The 21,635-nt window shown below is 44.8% G+C and overlaps 1 protein-coding gene across 14 annotated transcripts in view; it reads right to left on the bottom strand.

Moving 5' to 3' along the window:
* The window catches only part of TNS1 (tensin 1), a 325,241-nt gene that overhangs the window by 239,911 nt on the left and 63,695 nt on the right, over nt 1–21,635 (bottom strand). Inside the window, exon 1 of one of the 14 annotated variants that reach the window (XM_081005169.1) lies at nt 13,001–13,116. The exons of the other annotated variants lie outside the window; for them this stretch is intronic. Coding sequence (XP_080861295.1) covers nt 13,001–13,081 — 81 coding nt within the window. The 5' untranslated portion in view covers nt 13,082–13,116. Of the gene's footprint in view, nt 1–13,000; nt 13,117–21,635 lie in introns of those variants that run through there. 14 annotated transcript variants of the gene reach the window in all.

The following is a 21,635-nucleotide window of genomic DNA, read 5'->3' as shown; positions in this document are numbered from 1 at the left end:
CACTCTGGGCAGCTAAAACCATAATAAAAAGCATCAATCCTTAAACACTTCTCTAAATAGGGCTGCCTTCAGATGTCTTCTAGAAGTCAGATAGTTGTTTATTTCCTTGACATCTGAAGGGAGGGCGTTCCACAAGGAGGGTGCCACTACCGAGAAGGTTCTCTGTAACCTCACTTCTCACAGTGAGTAAACCAGCAGAAGATCCTCAGAGGAGGACCTCAGTGTCTGGGCTGAGCAATGGGGGTGGAGACGCTCGTTCAGGTATACTGGGCTGAGGTCATTTAGGGCTTTAAAGGTCAGCACCAACAATTTGAATCGATGCTCAGAAACGTACTGGGAACCAATGAAGATCTCTCAGGACTGGCGTTATATGGTCCCGGCGGCCGCTCCCAGTCACCAGCCTAGCTGCCGCATTCTGGATTAGTTGTAATTTCTGAGTCACCTTCAAAGGTAGCCCCACATAGAGCACACTGCAGTAGTCCAAGCGGGAGATAACCAGGGCATACGCCCTGGCGAGACAATCCGTAGGCAGGTAGGGTCTCAGCCTGTGTACCGGATGCAGCTGGTAAACAACTGCCCTGGATACAGAATTGACCCATGCCTCCATGGAGAGCTGTGAGTCCAAAATGACTCCCAGGCTGCGAACTCGGTCTTTCAGGGGCACGGTTACCCCATTTAGGACTAGGGAGTCCCCCACACCCACCCGCCCCCTGTCCCCCAAGAACAGTACTTCTGTCTTGTCAGGATTCAGCCTCAATCTGTTAGCCACCATCCATCTGTCAACCACATCCAGACACTCACACAGGACTTTCACTGCCCTCACTGGTTCTGATTTGAAGGAGAGATAGTGCTGGGTGTCATCTGCATACAGGTGGACATCCAGCCCAAACCCCCTGATGATCTCTCCCAGCGGCTTCATATAGATGTTAAAAAGCATGGGGGAGAGGATGGAGCCCTGAGGCACTCAACAAGTGAGAGCCATGGGGTCCAAACAGTCTTCCTCCAACACCACTTTCTGGACACGGACCAGGAGGAAGGAGCAGAGCCACTGCATCAGTGCCCCCAGCTCCCAACTCCTCTAGATGGTCCATTAGCTTTGGCATGCTGAAAAACATATGACAACCCATCCAGACAACCAACACTATTTTCTCCCTCTCCTTTCCCTCATGCTTGAAGAGGGAAGTGTGGAAATGTAAAAGTAAATCAATCCTTATGTGTCGTTTTCCAAAAATGGAAGACTTCATGTGGCATCCACTCAATGTCTCTGTATATACTTTTAAATATCAATAGTGTACAATGATGCTGCCATACTAGAGCTTTCCAACTCAGTTTTAAACCAGACCTCCTCCTCCTCCTTTTTTTGGTGTACCCTCAATGTCAGCAGATATCTAATTTGTATCTCTTAAAACAAATTAGCAAATTAGATATTGCTGGGAATAGACACTGAGCAGCAATAGCGGCTTGTATCTTGTAACATCTAGCCAGACCCTCACTTTTCTTCTTCCCGATTTCAGGGAGCAGGGTTGAGAATGCAATGTGAGGTTACAGAGGGTGAAATGCAGATGCGAGACATCAGAAGTGGGAAGAGGGAGGGGAGGAAGAAAATATCTTCAAGGAATTGCATCATTTTGCTGAATATATCAAGCAGGTGAAACTTGGGGTGACAGAGAGAACACATCCATCCTTGAGACAGTATTATGTTGAAGTTGCTGGGTAACTGGGAGGGGAAAATGAGTTTAAGGTAAACATTTATAAAGAAAATACAACATTTTGATTACAGGTCAATGGTTCTCTCATACGATATATATATACATAAACACACCGCTATAAATCCTTAATCTGCCAAACAGGTTTCTACAAAGTCTTCCACAGTGGCATATTAAAAACATATTACAATCCTACGGAAAATAAATAAAACAAAGTAAACACAAAATTGAGATTTTTTGTTGTTTTTATTTATTTTTGCAGAATTACAAAAATATGGCCCCGAGGAAGACTCTGTTGAAATACATTTGGCGTATTAAAGATTTATAGCAGTTTATTTATATGGGGGGATTGATTGAACTACAATTTTTAAAAAATGAACTCTCTATACATTTTCACCTTCACTCCATCCCCCCCCCCCCCCCCGTTATCTGGTTCTTGTTAAGGGCAGTATTAATCCCGGTTTGTTTTTACATTGAAGTTACTGAGACTTTAGCTGAGCTGGGGGGAAAGTAGGGCAACAAAGCTAAATTGGTGGCATCCAAAGGGTTAGCAGGCAGGGGTTCAGAAAATACCCTAAGAATATTTGTGCAGGATGGGAAGAGCAATGAAACCTCCTTCAGACAGTCTGAGGGACATGTGTGTATGGTACCCAAGCACCTGGGAGAAACTGCCACACTACCATCATCATTCAAAACAACCTCTGCCAACCTTGTGTCCACAGCTCACATCAGCCCCAGGATGGCAGAGACTGATCTGAAAGGTGGAAGAAACCCACATTTTTACAATCAGCGGGAACCATGGGGAATGTTGCTCACGGCATTGCCTGCCTCAGATGGCCTGGCAAGCAATTGTAACTGGAAGCTTCCCTCTCATCTAACACTTATCCTCATCCCTATGTCCTCATGCCACATGCCTGGAAAGTCACTAAGTCACCCCTCAGAGAAAGTGACAGGAGCCCATGGGGCTCTTTGACATCCCCCACCCCACCCCACACAATCAATATCCAAAGCATCTTCTCCAGCACTTTAGCCTGTTGACCTTGTCAATTATTCCCTTGGCCTCGTGACCTCCAGCCCCTAGGGAAAAGGTATCTAAGCCAAAGAGCTTTCCATGGGGAAATTCAATCACAAAAGTAGGAATGGAGGGGGGGGGGAATATAACTGCTACAGCCTTAAACAGGCCCATCCAAAATTGTTCCAAGTCTCAGGTTGGGTACAGGCCTGGGCTTGAGTGCTGACAAGCAGCGCCAGAATATCGTAAGTGAAAAACAACAAAATTCTTGGAGAGGAGGATTAGCTAAGAGCTCAGCCATACTTTTGTTTACCCCACCGCTTTCCCCCTGGAAAACCAGCAACTTAGCACTGAATTAGAGCAAATGGCACCTGTATTTTCTGCAGATGGCCATTTGCTCCAATTTAGCACTTAAGAGTGGGTTTTCCAGGGGGAAGAGGCAGGACAAAGGCAAAACCACTTGGACCCATGCCTGGAAAGCGCGGGACAAGTGAAAAACTGCTTGGACCTGTGCTTTCTAGGCATGGGACCAGCGGAAGTGTGGACAAGACCTCAGTGCAGACAGAGGCACAACAAAGCTACTTCCTGACCCATGGCTAATAAGACGAACTCCAATCCATCCAGCAAACTGATATATAACTGACCAGGCAAGTCCTACATTAACAGAGCAAGGGCCACAGCTCAGTGGTAGAGCACATGCTTTGAATGCAGAAGGTCCAAGGTCCAATCATTTGCATCTCCAGGTAGGACTGGGAGAGATCCTTCTTTGAAACCCTGAAGAGCCACCATCAATCGGTGTGGACAACATGGGCCTAAATGAACCAGTGATCTGATAAGTGAACCTTTGAAGTAAAGGCAGTCCTGTTGTTAGTGCATGGAGGACAAAAGGATACTAGTGTCCATGCAGCATAAAGACAATGCAGTGTTAGGGCAATCCTCCAAAGGCCTAGGCTTCCCCCTAAGGCCCATCATAGAGAGGTATCATTGCAATTTGGTAGTAGAACCCGTAAGGCACATATAGGTAAAGATAAAGGTACCCCTGCCCGTACGGGCCAGTCGTGTCCGACTCTAGGGTTGCGCGCTCATCTCGCTTAAGAGGCCGGGAGCCAGCGCTGTCCGAAGACACTTCCGGGTCACGTGGCCAGTGTGACGAAGCTGCAGCTGGCGAGCCAGCACCAGCGCAGCACACGGAAACGCCGTTTACCTTCCCGCTATAAAGCGGTACCTATTTATCTACTTGCATTTAAGGGTGCTTTCGAACTGCTAGGTGGGCAGGAGCTGGGACCGAACGACGGGAGCTCACCCTGCCGTGGGGATTCGAACCGCCGACCTTACGATTAGCAAGTCCTAGGCACTGAGGTTTTACCTACAGCGCCACCCGCGTCCCCAAGGCACATATAGTAGCCCATTATTTGCCAACTGTTGCTGGTTTTACCAATGGGATGTGTGGTGCTACAAAGCATAGCCTGAACCAAGTACCCACAGCATCACACTTGTATAAAGTAAACTTAACCTGCAGGCAGTTTTTCTGAATGAAACCCACTATCATCTTAGGCAGAGAGGCATCTGCAAAAGCAAGACCCAAACTGGGTGAAAATAAGTCCTTCATTACCATAAGACCAAGAGCTGGGACCTTAAATTGTGCTCCCCGCACCCAATACAACTGTTAAGGAAGAAGGTACCACATAAGGTCACCATCCCCACCTGCAAATAGAAGACATGACCCTTGTCACCAGTTGTGGTCGGAATGAAAGATGCTTTCTCCACTGTAGCAGATGACATGGTAGGGTGGAGGCACTTACCTGACCTCCCGGCAGGCAAGTTGCTGCTGCTTATGGGGGGAGGTGAGACTGATGGAATGAGGTCATCACAGTACAAATGTACCTGCTGAGCCAATCTGGCACTCCTAATAGTGCATCTGGCTCATTTCACCCCCTCTGCCACCTTGCCCCTTCCAGTAAGCAGCAATGACTGACTTACCAAGAGATCAGGTAAGCCCCATTATGCCATCTGCTACTGCTTCTCTAATGCTGCCCTATGTGGCTAACACTGGGGAAAGAAACAGTTTCGCTTTCTTATGCCTTTGATTTCCCCCATAGTCTTGTTATAAAGTTGCTCAACGGTTTGCTTTTCATTCCGTCGCAATAAACAAACAACCTTCTTGAACCCTCATTTAACTCTCCCTTCCCTTTATCCCAATGCAGTTCTCCCCTTGAGCCACACCCTCCCCTCCATCTGCCACACTCACATAACATGTTTTTACTGCAGGGCTCCCCAATCAAGAGCTCAACTGCTGCCTTTTAAATTGCTGTCTAATTAAGAGTGATTATTCTCATTAAGTTTACAGGCCACGGGTGCCACTGAAAGGCAAGAGAGGTTTACTAAAGCACAAGGACTGTGTCCTCCCTGAGCTACATGAATAGGAAATCAATCTTGCCTGGGGCTAACCACGGGGACAAGAACTAGTTTGTTCATTTATTAAGAAAATTTATACCCCAAACCTATCAGCTTTGCACTCAGCGGCAGCTGAGTTTACTTGCTGAATCAAAGAGTCCTCATATGTGCTGTTAGTAAGAGCATGGATTTAGGGCATGGACTTTGAAATCCATGTGTTCTGCCTTCTCTGAGAGCCAGAAACTATATTGGAGGAAAGACCTTACTGGTGCTTTAGAATAAACCATCAACAGTCAGGACAGATGATTATTTTAACCTTGAACACAAATTCCAACAGTAACACAATCTTCCCCATGTTTACATAGCAGTAAGCTCCAGTGTGTTGAAGTGGGGGAAGGATTGCATCCCCAGGCCCATTTGACTTTTGTCAAGCTGTTTAATATTTTGAGGGATAGCAGAATGAGGCCCAGCCAGCATGAACCAGAGCAGTAATAATGATGCACAAAGTTCAGTACCTGCCTCTAACTGCGGCCAATACTGGACAGATCAGAGAAGTGCTCCCTTGTTTGTTGCCTTAGTGCAAAAAGTCTAGTGAAGTCCTGAGCATCAACATTTCACTCCAGAAATCTTTTGCTTTCTAATCCTCCCAAAATTTGATTAGTAGTGTTTTAATATTTCCCCATTTCCCACCAAAATCACACCACTGATTGCAGCTTGGAAATGAAGTACCCTGCTCATTAAAATGTATTGAAAAACTCAAATCTAACCACTGTCAAAAGACACAGGATTGAATGGCCTACTGCCCGAACCAAACATGGCTGCTCTTGTGTTCTTTTCCCAAGTTGCACTGCACTTACCACAGCACTCTAGGAGAAGAACTCTAATCCAGTTCTTTCTTTACCATTTCCCATGCAAGTTTGGGAGGAGGCCATGGTTGCCAGGCAACCTTAGCTGCCTGCCTAGCACACAAGGAATCCATATGAAGAACTGTAAGCATCTAACATTTTTTTTGAAAGCAGACAAATAAAGCCAGGGCTGTAGCCATAGCCAATTTTTTAACTGAATAACTATGTTTCAGGGTTGAAGGACAGCAAAAGAGCTTTGACAAGACTGAACACATACAATGAGGTGATATTGCTCAAATCATTCACCTGCACACACATCAATCCAAGCTAATTTCTGTCTCCCAGAGGAAACGATGAACACATCTGATAGTAATGGGAAATAATAATTGGTGGCGCAGGGAAGCAGGCAACCCACAGATATTGAGAGTTGCTAACTTAGGACTTGCAGATATTTTCTGTTTATGTGAAGTAGTAGCCATTTACATTGCTTCACTTTAGAGGTAATTAAAGTTAAAATTATGGAAAAGAGCTCCAATATTATGAAATGCTCAGCGTAGCTAATGCCGCAGAAGACAGAATTGGGATTCAAGATGAACTTGACAGATTGGATAACTGGGCCCAAACTAACAGAATGAATTTCAATAGAGACAAATGTAAGGTTCTGCACTTAGGCAGGAAGAACCAGATGCACAAATATAGGATGGGGGACACCTGGCTTACTAGCAGTATGTGTGAAAAGGATCTAGGGGTCTTGGTGGACCACAAGCTTAACATGAGTCAACTGTGTGATGCAGCAGCCAAAAAAGCTAATGCTATTCTAGGCTGCATCAACAGAAGGACAGTGTCCAGATCAAGGGAAGTAATAGTACCACTCTATTATGCCTTATAGAGACCACACCAGAAATACTGTGTCCACAATTAAAGGAGGATATTGGCAAGCTGGAATGTGTGCAGAGGCGGGTAACCAAGATGATCAAGGGTCTGGAAACCAAACCTTATGAAGAACGGCTGAGGGAGCTGGGTATGTTTAACCAGGAAAAGAGGAGACTGAGTGGAAATATGATAGCCGTCTTCAAATATCTAAAGGGTTGTCCTATGGAAGATGGAGCAAGCTTGTTTTCTCCTGCTCTGCATATTCAATTTATTCAAGTTACGAGCAAGGAGATTCCAACCAAACTTTCTGACAGAAAGAGCTGTTTGATAGTGGAACAAACTCCCTCAGGAGGTTGTGGACTCTCCTTCCTTGGAGGTTTTTAAGCCGAGATTGGATGGCCATCTGTCATGGATGCTTTAGTTGAGAGTCCCGCATTGACAGGGGGTTGGACTAGATGACCCTCAGGGTCCCTTCGAACTCTACACTTCTATGATTCTAAGCTGCCTAACTGCACAGTCCTCTAGCTTGTATCTGAAGGCAGTTTCATGTACTAGCTTTTCTTACACAGCCATAACCTCCCCAAAGAAAAGACATGGATAGTCAAATGCCCTTTTATCCAAGGATACCCAGAGGATTGAATATCTGACATCCAGTCAATGTTCCAAGAGAATAAAACCATTTGAGTACATATACACACCCTTTCCATACTTTGTAATATTCAGTTTCCTATCAGGAAATTACTGTATCTCCATGAAGGGAAAATTAACCTATGGTTAATTAACCTATGGTTAATTTGCAATTATGCATGGAACGCGCGAAATTGTTTGTTTTGTTAAATTTATAAAGTTCAAACCAAGGAAATTTAAATAAAATCAGGAATGTTTAATCTGCAGTTTACTTCACCAAGAAAAAGGTTTTGCGCATCTTGCCACCTAGTTGGTAGAATATAACGGTTTTCATTTAAAGAGGGCATTTATATAGGAGCATATGACAGAACCTTTGGTCAAAGCCTTAACATGCCTTTTGAACTGCAAAATTATATACATTTGGTTATATACCAACTGTTTAACATGGGTGGGGAGCCTGAGGTCCAAAGGGCAAATGCAGCCATCAAGACTTCCTCCGTCTGGCTGTAGCAGCCAGCAAGGAGGGGCACTGCCACACAAATGACCTCCCAGCAGCAGAGTAGCTGCCACTTAGAAGAAGGGTTGAAGGGGCAGGGGCCCTGGTACTGCTCCCACACAGTGCCAACATCCCCACCACCTCACTTGCCCTTACTTCTCCTAGTAAGCAGTAGTGCTTCTGTTGCCTGGAAGTCAGATGCACAGTGGCAGACCATTACCAGTCACTATTGCTCTCTGGTCCCCATGCCTCTTACCAGGTCACACTCTCCCCAAAGCCGCACCCCCTTTTCCCAGGTGACACCCCTCACCTGTCCTGCTCCAAACCTCACTCTGGTTCATTTGTCTGCCTAGAATGTCTCCCATCAACTCTTGCTTGCCTGAATGGAGGATGGAGAGTTGTGGGCACATGTCAATAGCTGTAGAAATCTCCCACTTTAGTTGGGCTTGCTGTGTTGTGCAAACAACACCTTTAATGCAGAGTTTGATTTTGGGTTGCAGATTTATTGACATAGAGCCTTCCTTGTAGATGGCACAGTATAAAGAACAGGTATGATGGGCCCCTTTCCTAAAAGGATTACAATCTAAAACAGACACAGAGAATTATGGAGGCATAATTAGGCAGAAGAATATGTAACCACCCTGTTTTGCTATCTATAAAAAAGGATCAAATATTTTAAGTCTAATCGGTTTCTTTTCCTAATTCAGATTTTGTTGCAAACTACATTTTTAAACAAAAGACAATTAATGTAATTGAGCTTTTCAAATTGCACAAATCCTTTTTTATTTTAAAAAATCTGATATTTTAAACATAATTGAATTTCCATCCTTTTATTTTCTTTCATTGCATAAAGCTGGCACAATTTCTGATTCCAGCTGCTACAAATATGACTGGCACCTTGGAATTACAAATAGTTTCCAGATTTCCAAAGTAACCCTATTAAAATGTCACTGATTATCATTCATGATTCTTAATCAGAAAGGGGTGCTATAAATGCTTAGTGTCTAGACTTGAACTAATATGTAATCACTTGGTAGCATCCCCCCACCCCCCACCCCAAAAAAGCTGGCTCTGGTCTTTCACCTCCCTCTATTGTTGCTTTTGGAAAAGCAGGCAAGCTCCTGGGAACTCCTATGTTGTTCTCCCAAAAACATCAGCTTCCAACAGGCTGGAAGTGATCAACAGAGACTGGAGTTCCCGGTTAGTACCCCATGCTGTTAAAACATTTCCTCAAAAGCATCTGGAACTGGCCATTATCAGAGAAAGGATGCTAGGCGCAATGAACTCTCTGACCTGGCAAAGCTACTCCTCCCCTGTTCTTGTCCAGGATGATAAATCACAACACGTGTCACCCCCCATCATTTAAATCATTGCAATAAAATCCCCCTACAGCAAAAAAAATAAAAAAGGAAAAGATAAAACTCCGCATGAACACGTTGTGTTCTTACATCACTGGAGAGCTTCGTTAGCTCATTAAGTAGCCAGCAATCAGAAAGCCGAGGGAAGCACGGTATGAAAACATACACAAACACACTTCTTATTTTGTGGAGGCCACACTCTGCTTCCATTTAAATGCTTCCCTGCATTGTTTTTCATCTCTGGTACTGGGGCAGGGGGGTGGAATCCAACAAGCTCATGAACCCTATGGCTGGACCTGCTGATCAGAAGGTTGGCAGTTCGAATCCCCACGATGGAGTGAGCTCCCCTTGCTCTGTCCCATCTCCTGCCAACTTAGCAGTTCGAAAGCACGCCAGTGAAAGTAGATAAATAGGTACCACTGTGGTGGGAAGGTAAACGGTGTTTCCGTGTGCTCTGGTTTCCGCCATGGTGTTCCGTTGTGCCAGAAGCAGTTTAGTCCTGCTGGCCACATCCTCATCATCCTCATCATCATAAATTTTATTTATACCCCGCCCTCCCCAGCCAAGACCGGGCTCAGGGCGGCTAACAGCCAAAAATAAAAAAAAGCTGATTGAAATACAACTTAAAAAACAAGATTAAAATACAACATTAAAACAATTAAAACATTAAAATGCAGCCTCATCACAGGAAGAGAAAGGAAAAAAGAAGGGGGGGGAGGGAGTCAAACTGATTCTAAGCCAAAGGCCAGGCAGAGCAACTCTGTCTTACAGGCCCTGAGGAAAGAAATCAGATCCCGCAAGGCCCTGGTCTCATGAGACAGAGTGTTCCACCAGGCCGGAGCCAGTGCTGAAAAGGCCCTGGCTCTGGTTGAGGCTAATCTAACTTCCTTAGGGCCCGGGACATCTAGGGTGTTGCTATTTATGGACCTTAAGGTCCTCCGTGAAATGACCCGGAAAGCTGTCTGCAGACAAACGCTGGCTCCCTTGGCCTGATATGAGATGAGCACCACAACCCCATAGTCGCCTTTGACTGGTCTGAACCATCCAGGGGTCCTTTACATTTACCTTTTTACTTATTCTTTGAATACAGGATTCAGCTTCCTCTGTACACATGCAAGGAGACTAAGCAAACCATCAAAGGAGTAAGGAACTTTCCCCATGAGTCCAAGGGGACTTTGGGCCTGTAAGTCTCATGAAGGCTGAAACTGTTTAGGCCTATTGTTCATATATTCAGATTACTCTCTATTTTGACCCTAACTGGGAATAGATGGGACAGTGGGGAAAGGCTCCTGCGCAAGACAGATCATGGGCCAATTCATGCACAGAGATCTTGACTCAGTGCCCATATTTCAAATGGTTTTCAGGAACCAGAGGGTTCTGAAATTTAAAAAATACATTCCTGACTACTCACAACGCCAGTCACCACAGCAAAGAGATGGCTCATCTACATTTGCATGCATCACATGCCTAGAAAGCATGGCTCCAATCAGTTTTCCCCTTGCCCAACTCGTTTCTCAGGGAAAACTCACTCTTTAGTGCTAGATTGGCGCAAATGCCAGTCCAGAGAAAACCTGAATTGCAGTTTGCTCTGATTGAACACTAAGGAGCAGTTTTCCTCAAGGGAGAAAGCAGTGGGGCAATGGGATGTGTGGCTAAGCATAGCTTGTAGGAAATGCTTTTGTGAATCGGCACTCGTGAGTCTATCCCTCTGCTTGCTTCTGTTTCTTTAGGGAGACATCTAAAACTGAACAAAAAATCTGCCACTGTTTCTCCATGGCTTACCACCTCGCTTTGCAAAGATCAGCAAGAATAGCTCACATCTTTATTACTGTGGAGTAACTAATATGAGGTAGTGTTGGAAACAGACCCCAACAACACTGGCTCTTCCACCCAGATTTGAGAGCCTGCTGATCCATCGCCACTCTCTCCCCCTGAAAGGCCACTTCAGAACCCAGGCCAATTTTGGCAGTTGCAGAGTCCCCCCACTCCCACTTCTTCTTGGCTTCATTCTGTCCTCCAACTACCCACCACCTCCCCCCCCCACGCCTTTGGGACCACCCAAAGCATCGCTATGGCAACAAAGCGATGTCACAAACAGCGGGTTGTAACTGTAGGGACCAGGCAGACAGGCTCCGCTCTGGAGAAGCAGAGTTCTCTTTTCATGCAAATGTTTGTCCGATTAGTTATGTCCCAAAGCCCATTCCCGCCCCCTCCCAGGCTGAGCAGCTACGGAGCAAATCCTGCCTTGTTACAAATGGGTCTCAGGGTGGCCTTCCAAGTCACTAGGCCCAACTGTATCAGGATCTGGCCAGCAGGATTACTAGACAAAGTATTGGAAGGAAGCACAAATAATGCTCTTTAAAAACAGAATTATTTTTGGCATCTCTGTTTTCCTGCCTGTGGAAGCACCTAACCTTTGGTATTTTCCCACTGGCTGCTTCTCTCCCATAACAGTGGTACCTTGGGTTACAGACACTTCAGGTTACAGATGCTTCAGGTTACAGACTCCGCTAACACAGAAATAGTACCTTGGGTTAAGAACTTTGCTTCAGGATGAGAACAGAAATTGTGCGGCGGCAACGGGAGGCCCATTAGCTAAAGTGGTGCTTCAGGTTAAGAACAGTTTCAGGTTAAGAACAGACCAACAGAACAAATTAAGTTCTTAACCCAAGGTACCACTGTAAATCAGAAATCTTGCTTATTCCCACACAAGCCACGTGCAGCAGGTTACCTGACCTACAGGACATGGAAAAGAAATAGGTGGCCAGAGATTATCCTAGCTTCGACACTCACTCGTGTACAGCAGGTCACATGCACGTCTCCAATATGATCCGTCATGATGGCTGGAAGGGGCTAAGAACACCCAGATTCACTTCTAGATATTGGTGCCACCGTCATGCGTCCCAAGATGCGACTGCAAAACACCTTTCTAGCCTAGTGGGTGGTCTCCAATATGTCATGCTCATGTTTCCACAGTTCCAAATACCCATCCACTATCTGCATTAATAGATCGCCTCCAAATGACCATAGAGGCTCTCTCAGTGAGCACAGTTCGTTTTGCCCTCCCTTTCGCTGCAAAACCGTTAAGAAGGGGGCGAGCGATCTGGTTCTCACAAGCGCCGGAAAAACAGTGAAAAGTCAATTTCCCCCTCACGTGAAAACTAATGGCATTTTAAACAGGGGAGAAAGGAAGAAAATGCTTCTAAGCCCGACATCCCCGGCTTCCCTGCAGTGTTCTCCAGTGGCACAGCGAGCCGGATAGATGGACATCTGCTTCCCAGCAAGCATCAAAGGCTTTCCGTGCAAAGTCACATCCAGATGGAATCCTTTAGGAGGGCTTTCCTCTCCTTTTCCCGATCCTCGTCTCCCTTTCCAATCCCTGAGAGGCAGTCTTTGAAATCCATCCATCAACTGGCATTAACACATGGATGCACACATGCACACACACACACACACACGAACGAACAAACAAACAAACAAACAAACACAAAGCTCTCCCACGACATCCCCTCCTTCCTCCTCTACAGTTGCCCTGTTTGGAAATGCGGTCAAAAGTGGAAGGAAACACTCCAGCCCAGTAACTGCAACCCCTCGACCAGAAGCCCGGCTTCGCTTTGCAACACAACCCGAGGAAGCAAGCAACTTGGGAGTAAGGCGGGGGAGGAAAATGATGCTGCGGATCTACGTACCCAAAGCATGCAAGACAGGCAAACCCAGGTCATCCTGTCACCAGATCGGCCCTTTGGGAGACTCAATGAAACCGACAGCATAACAGCATCAGCTCAGCACATCCTCCGCGCAGCCAAGGGGTAGGAGGACTAGGCAGAGGCAAGGAGAAAGCTCGAGGCTTTCCAGCCAACAACAACGTATAGGCATGTGCCTCTCTGCCGCTGCTGCCTCTTCGCCTTCCCTTGCCTGGTGTCACCGTGGATTCCTCTCCTTGCTTCTTCTTGGGTCAGCTCCTTCACCTCCAAAGGAAAGGGGGAGGGGCGGTGCCTCTGGAGAAACCCTCTCTTTATGGCTGCAGACCCCTCCCCTCCAGGCCCCTCCTCGATGGGCAGCTGCATAACTTTGCCGCGCTTTTATATAGTTTAATGGTTGAAAGGCTGCCGAGTTTCAGCTGCAGCCCCATCCCCACAAGAGAAGCAAAGGGAGGAGGAGGAGGAGGAGGAGGGAAGGAGAAATGAAACACACGGCTATGCTCCTCCGGGGGAAGCTGGGGCTGGCTAAGCACGAAAGGACACTGAAGTCGTGTTCAGGAGAGTCTAGCAGATTTAGACCCACAACCCATGAGCAATAAAATCCTTATTGTGGAAAGCCTGTCTCCGAACCAGCGGCAGGCTATCTGAGCATTAAATATGACAAAATCAATCTCCAGGACTGAATTCTTCTGGGTGGCAGTGGGAGTGTCACACCATCTCTAAATATGAACAGCACCTAGCATCATTTTGGTGTTAAATGAAGACTAACTTGTAGCAGCAGATATTCATGCCAGAGGCTTTGATTGTTTACTCTTTTAAGTCATGGAATTTGGTTTCTGGCCAGTCGCTATTTATGCCAAAATTTGGCATTTGAGTTAAGTTCCACTGCAAAAGCAACCAATTTGCCATGAATTCACTTGTAGGGCTTGGGTTTGGGGGATGAAAAGAGGTCTGGATCTTTTGGCTGCCTTTCTTTTAACTTCTTTTAACTTAACAAGCACAATCGTTGCAGTCTAAATATCAACATCAGATATCTGAATTAGGATTTTGATAATTGTTTTTTTATGACAGAAATCATTATGGCGAAGTTTGCTTTTTGAAGTCAGGGATTAGCATAGCCCTATGCTATGTGGAAATGCAAAAAGGAAGAAAGTGCTTGAAAAAGAGATAAATACATATTCTCTTAATTGGTTTTGGAAGCTTGCCAAATGCATTCTGCTTCTGGAAAATAAGGTGTGTGCATTAACTTTCCTGCATTTTTTGCAAGCACCTTAAGACAGGTGGACACATTCATGCTTCCCACCCCCCTCAAAAAGCAAGTCTAATTGGCTCTTGGTTTCAGCCTTAGATATCTCTTAATTCCAATTCCTGCCATACACAATACCCAACATGAAGAAACAGACGTCAAACCACATTGCCCCAGGTTAATGTGCCTCTAGGCCCTAGGCCAGAGGCTTTCAACTTTTTTGAGTCTACAGCTCCATTAACCAACTACATTCTTTCTGTGGCACCCCTATGGGGATCAGGAGCCCAGTTATGTCACCTCTTGCCTGCAGAGCTGGCAGTCTCTCACTCTTTTTTGAACACCCTCCCTTGTGGAGTGTTCCCCCAGCCTCCTTTCCTCACCACTCTCCTTGTGAGTCCTCCAGGCAGCCGCTGCCACTGCCGTTGCCGTTGCCCCTGGTCTCTGAGCTGCCTACCCACCCCCCACCATCCCAAAGAGAGATTCCTCCTGGAAGCACCATTCACCTATGGAGCTTATAGTCAGGGCTGCTACAATAAACAGCTGTGCAAGGCTTGGAGAGGCAGAGATGTGAGAGAGCATCAGAGGAGGGAGGGAAGGAAAAAGGGACAGAGGCTAGTGTTGCCCATGGCACCCTTAACCATCATTCAAGGCACCCCAGGGTGCCACAGCACACTGGCTGAAATCCACTGCCTCAATATGCAGCAGAGAGGCAACTCCTTCCATTCACAGTCCACTTCCTAAAACTAGACAGCAGCATGAGACTGAAAGAAGAATATAACCTTGCTACAAATAGGTGAGTTTGCACACACAGAGACACACACAAACCAAGGACAACTAGCTGGTGGAAGAAGAAGAAGCCACCTTAATTTGGCAAATCTGGAGCAGCTGAATTGACCACATGGGTCCTCCTCATTCTCCTACTAGCTCAGTGCTGACTGTTCTTTTTTCTTGGGCTTCCTTGAGCCTGCTGCCTTGGCGTTGCCGGGTCCTGCCAATTGAGATCCCTTATTAAAAACAGCTTGGGCCTGGAAGTGTGTTTCCCCCTGAACGGCCATGCTTGCATTTGGTTCATATTTCCTTCCAGCAACACACAGAATTCGGTTCACGTTCGATTTCCAGATTAGACAAGCCTTGGAAACGCAGCAGGGGGTGGACCAGTGATTGGCAGCTTTGAAAGAAAGGAGTAAATGTGGGGGAGAAAAGAGAAAAGCTTTGAGAGAGAGAAAGGGACAAAGACTTAGGTGGGTTGGTTGATGCGCTGTACAATCTTAACTAAGCTAAAAGACCTAGACCTATGAGCCCTGAAATTGATATGGGGAGGGTCTGTAGCTCACTGGCAGGACACATTATTTGCATCCAAAAGGTCCCAGATTCAATCACCACCATCTCCAGTTTAAAAAGGATCTCAGGTTAGCAGGGCTGCAGAGGAAAATGTCTGAGTCCTTGAGAGCTGCTGTCAGTCAGAGTAGACCATACTGAGCTAGATAAACTAATGATCTGGCTCCGTATAAGGCAGTTTTATATGTCCAATTATTGGCCAATAAATGCAGCCTTGAAAATATGCCTACAGACATTCCTAGCCTGCCTGTCTATATATACCTACACCTGTGGCAAATGGGCAGCCCAAAGGCAGGGAGGGGACTTTCAGTTTACAAAAACTTCTTTGCTTGGGCACCTGAAGGAACAACTTGCTGTCCTAAGTGAACAGTCTGGAGACAAAGTCTAAAACTACAGGAGACTGATATCACTGTCTCTGTGGGATCCATATGAATTTCCTACAGCCCACATCAAGCAGATGGTTGCATGAGGGAGCTCCTTGCAGAATGCTGCCCAGTAAGTCATTCACCTATGCCAGTGGTTCTCAAAGGGTGTGGTGCACCACACTGGTGAGCCAGGAGAGGATGGCAATTGTAGCAGGAAGATTCGAGGACAATCATAGAAACATTTAAACATTTCAGAGTAGTATAGTATACTAACAAAACAAAACAAATATTATTTACATAATATGGGTACAGTACATATCTTTTCAAAATGAGAGCATCAAGTATGTGGGAATGATTCATGTTCATAACTGCACTGATTTATAGTTTCTGGGTGTCCCATGATCATATTATAAAGTAGTTGTGTTCTGTGTTGTTTCTTTTTGTTTTCCAATGTATTTCTTATCAATTAAAAAAATTGTTGTGGTGAAAGCAAATTTTTATTCTGAAAGTAGGGCCCAGAGAAACAAGTTTGAGAACCACAAGCCTATGCCATCAGTTGCCTCTGGCCCAATGGCTTTGGCCTCTGGCTACTGCAGAATTGACATTGGCTTAGGTCTGACATGGCCATTCAACATTCATCTTCATCTGATAGAACCAAACCCACAACTGGGTCATGTCCCAATGTAATGTGGCACCATTTCCTTCCTCTGGTAGTATTGCTTTTTAAAGAGGAGAACGAGATTAGGGAGGGTTGAAGGAGGAAAGTGAAGTGGGGGGGGGGGGACAGGGAGAAAATGAGAAAGATAGCTGGCTTGCAAACAAGATGGTCCCAAGCCTTGGGCTGGGACAAAATGGTGAGCCCCAGACAACAATGAAGTAAAGTACCACTATAAACAACTCACTAGAGCTTACCACATCAGGACAAAGCCCAATAGGCCCAGTTTATCCCTGGGTTTAAGAATTTCTTCCGGAATATGTCAGAATTCCTGTGCACCAAGGGAGCAAGCTCAACTTACAGTTCAATGCATAAATGCTGCCACACACACAAAACGGCAGCCACACGGTTAGTTCTCCATCTCCTTCCAGAACATTCTAAAAGAATTTACCTATCTCAGTGTCACTGCCATCACATACTTCCCCCCAGCCCTGTTGTCTGCAGCCAATGATGTGAACTGTGGTGGTAAGAAAACTCAGAAATGTCATGCCATGGGTTAATTTCTACTAGACATTATGAATCAGGAGCTAAACACTTATTTGATCAAAGCACAGCTACCACTGGACGGGCCTATGGACATTTTCCATGCTGCTGATTTCTCCAGGTACAGGACTCTAAAGGAACTTAAAGGCAGCATCAAAGACATCTCAAACATTTAATCCATTTAACAGGAGATTATACTTTTGCCATGTATGTCTCAGGTTCTGTTGTGCTACGGACATAAAACAGGAAGTCCACACCAGAGATAGTAAGGGTACATATCTATTAATATAGGCTACATTCACACCATCTATTTAAATTGTTGTTGCTAAAGCACTATGACACCACTTTAAACAGCCATGACTTCCTCCAGAGAATTCTGGGAGCTATAGTTTGTTTAAAGGTGCTGAGAGTTTTTAGGAGACCCCTATTCCCCCTCACAGAGCTATGATTCCCAGAGTTCCTGTGAAGAGGGATTGGTTGTTAAAAGGCACACTGGAAACTGTAGCTCTGAAATGGGAATAGGGGTCTCAGGACCCTTAACAAACTACAGCTCCTCGAATTCTTTGGGGGAAGCCATGACTGCTTAAAGTGTTACTGTAATGCTTTAAATGGATGGGGTGAATGTGGCCATAATCACACAACTCGGGATTCCTGCAAAGTTGCATCATGAAAATCCTAGGTGCCTACGGGGCCATCTCTTAAAATAAAGTACATCTGGTGCGTCTATTAATTAGTTCATTTACACAGTTGCCCCACTCTTTCTCACAACATTTTTCAAGACCAGGTTAGGGCAAGAGACATGTTGTGCCAGAGTCCGCTCCATTTGCTGTGCTGCCTGACGCAATGAGACCTTCCAACAAAACCAGAGGCGGCAGCAGGCCTGGAGAATGAGGGACCTCACTCGCCAAGCCCTGTCTGGGAAACCACAACAATGCCGCCTTTTATCCAGTACCACAGCAGGAGAGAAAGGAACCACCACAGCTCTGCCTTTCCTTTCCCTCTGCTCCTTCCAAACCGCAACCCCAGCCACGCCAAGCCCCAGCATGGAGATATCAGTCAATGAAATGGCTTTGCAGATTCTGGTGGATAAAACCCAGATTTTGGCATCTTTAGGGAATTTAATGGTCTGTCATCCAAATTAAAGAAATCGTAGTCAATTAATTGCAGGGGTTTCATTTGTTTAATTGACTAATCAATTGTTTGGGTTGAATATGCCATTGTTATCATCCTGGCATCAAGTTGGGGCTTAATTCATTTGCCCAGGCTTTCCAAGTTTTGTAAGCTGATTAGGGCTTAATCTGCTCTGTTGTTTTCAGCTGCTTTATTTGTTTCATGGTGCATTTCAGTATGTATCATTACTATTTCATTATTTGATTTAGTTGTTTTACTCTGTGTTCTGTATATTGCCCTGCTATCTGTACTGACGAATGTCAGATTCTACACATGTTTAATAAAACAAATTAGATACTTATTTTTTATTTGTTTAGCGGGGAAAATTCTCAATCATTTTATAATCAAAAGAAGTTAAAACTGATTTCTAAAATAGTAATAAAGTACAATACAATAGAGTAATAATAAAATAAAATCAATGTGAGTAAACAGTGAAACCACTAGAATTTGTGTGGCACTATATTGTGTATTTTTTTTTCATTGAACACTCTTTCTGTATATTTTCTTTAAATAAAAAAAATCTGTATACCTTAATTACAATTATGAAATGTATCAGCTCCTTCTTTCTATCTTTTTGTTCTCTTCTCCTTTTCTCACCTTTCTTGTCCCTTCCCCTCTTTTTCTTCTCTTTTGCTCTCCTCCCATTATCTTAAATACATGCTGTATCTTTTTCGATGGACCTTACACATGGGTGTAACCAAGGGTGGACACGGAGCAGCTCCCCCCACCCCCATCAAGTAAAACAATAGAAATACTTAACTAACTGACCAATCACATCGGTTCTGCCTCCCCTAACAAAAATCCTGGCTACACCAATGACCTAACATTACTTTTACTTTTTGATGACCTGTTGTCATCTATGTCTTTTCTTACTATATATATTTTTAAAATGTGTTTTTTTAAAGGAGGAAACATAAAAATCCTGAAGCAAACATATTTTGATGTTCTTTTGGTGGAAACATAAATGTGTGGGAGCAGACATGTCTTAGAAGCATTTGCTTCTGTTTGACGGGGAAGAAGAAATATCTCTTCTGATACTGTGTTTCTATTTTAATTATAAAAAAAATCAAAACAAAATCTGCTGTCCACTTAACTGGGATACCTTATCAATCCATCAAGAGTGATTTTTTTATTAACTCTAACTGGTTAAATATTGGAACTCCAACCTATGGGCACCGGGAGCATACCTAGACTCACAAAAGGCATATATATCCCAGCATGCCCAGTGCAAAATGAATTTGGAAAGTTAAGGGAAATTCCCTTTAAACCAGCCTTTGCCTGATTGGGACTGATAAGGTCACAGGCCAAAGCATCTGTAAAGGCACCAGATGGGTGAAGGCTGCCTTAAACAGGGCTACTCTGTAAGTAAGAAAGGCACCCTGGAGAACTCAGCAGCCCATTCAAGGTACGTGAGGTTCCCAGGTCCTCTCAAGAAAGAGAAGGTGGTGTTTCAATATCCCTCTACACGTGTGTCTTGAAGAATGCATGGCAAAAGAGGAGAAATGGCAAGGGAAACCAAATAAAAGCACTTTTTGTGTATTCTCTCCCACCTATATCAATGTCCCTTTAAGTCATTCCGAAAATGAAAGCTGGTAAAACAAGATTCAATATTTTGCATTTTGCATTCAAGGCACTTATCACTGCCAAGTTTTAGGGCTAAACAGTAGGTTTCATTCAGCTCTGTTCAGAAGTTCTGATTGTAATTGACTTGCAGCTGACATCTTGGCAAGCTTATCCTGCTAATTAACTTGCAAGGGAGCTCTAGTCTTGGGTAGCACTTGCAACTCAGCTCATGAAAAGGGCACTTGCTGTGCTCTTCCTAATTGCCAGTAGCATCATCAACTCAGATGGGACTGGAGAACCTGCTTATCATTGCACCTAGGTGAAAACAACTATTTGCATTTTTCTGATCTATTATAGCACCCAATTGCACCCAGCCTAGATTTCTAGTTAGAGGTGGCAACCCCAGAGTAGGTTCCTGCTATCATAAAGGAGCCATTTTTACTGACGCCATCCCTAAAGGAAGTTCTTGCTAAGGAAAACGGAGGCATGCTTCAGATTTCCTCCATGCAAAATGTACATGTTCTAAAGATCCTGGCCAAACATATGACTGAATTATTATCTTTGGATTATCTTTCTCTTTTCCTAGATAGTTTCCCCACAACCTGTCCAAAATGTAACTGCAGTAGATCTGTCCTGTACAGGTTCAGAAAGCTACACTAGATATCCAAGGTCCTCAAGCTCGTTCTGTGTCAGAATTTCCTAGAATTCAAAGTATCCCCAACAGATGCCTCACAGGCTGTGCACACACCACACATTTTAAGCATATTTAAAGCACATTACTACCCAACAAGGAATCCTAGGAACTGAAGTTTGTTATGGGTGCTGGGAACTAGAACTATGTGAGGAATAAACTACAGTTCCCAAGATTCTTTGGAGAAGTCAGGTGCTTTAAATGCTTGCTGTGGACGCAGCCACAGTCCCACTCAATGATTTTGAGAGAGTCCACAAGTCTCTAGCAGAGTCACAATTCAGTGTGGTCACATTGCATTGATACGCCTTTGTCTTGGGGAATGGGAAAATGCAGAGAAAATCTTGATTTAGAGCCTCGAAACAAACAGAGGCCATAAGGTGGATCCTGAGTGCTCTCTCCCATCCACTTTTTTTTTTTTTGGTTCCCTGCCTCCCTCTCAGTTTACAGCTGTGCTATCAAAGAGCCAGCTCATTAAAGCCCTTTATCACCTCATAAGTGCTTTTACTGCTGTTTCCCCTCCTATTAAAAAAAAACTTTACAAAGTGATAGTTGTAGCCAATGCAGTTCATTGCCCAGCTGATCTCATTACATGATGGGACAGCCTCCTCCCACATCCCTGCCCCAAAGCACAGGGGAGACAAGAAAGAAGGCCACAGGCAACAGATGCCAAACTGGAGACTTGAAGACCATGCCAATATCTTGGGAAGAGGACACAAATGCTGAGTCTCCCCAGTAGCCTGTTCATTCCCTTCATCTCCTATCTTCTTTTGCATGCTGCCTTATAACAGAGTCGTACAGCTCAGTCAGTAGAGCATTAGACTCTCAATCTCAGGGTCGTGGGTTTGAGTCCCACTTTGGGTGAAAGATTCCTGAATTGCAGGGGTTTGGACTAGATGACCCTCCGTTGTCCCTTCCAACTCCACAAATCTGTGATTCTGTGTTTTGCCCATGTTGCAGATAGGGGAATACAGTCTGAGATACATTATATCAGCTTCCTTAAAACCACAGCATCTCATCTCCTACACTAGGGATGGAGAACCTTTCTCAGTATG

Source organism: Podarcis pityusensis, assembly GCF_964106645.2.
Source record: "Podarcis pityusensis genome assembly, chromosome: 1".
NCBI classification, from domain to species: Eukaryota; Metazoa; Chordata; class Lepidosauria; order Squamata; family Lacertidae; genus Podarcis; species Podarcis pityusensis.
This window is presented reverse-complemented; position numbering and strand designations above follow the sequence as displayed.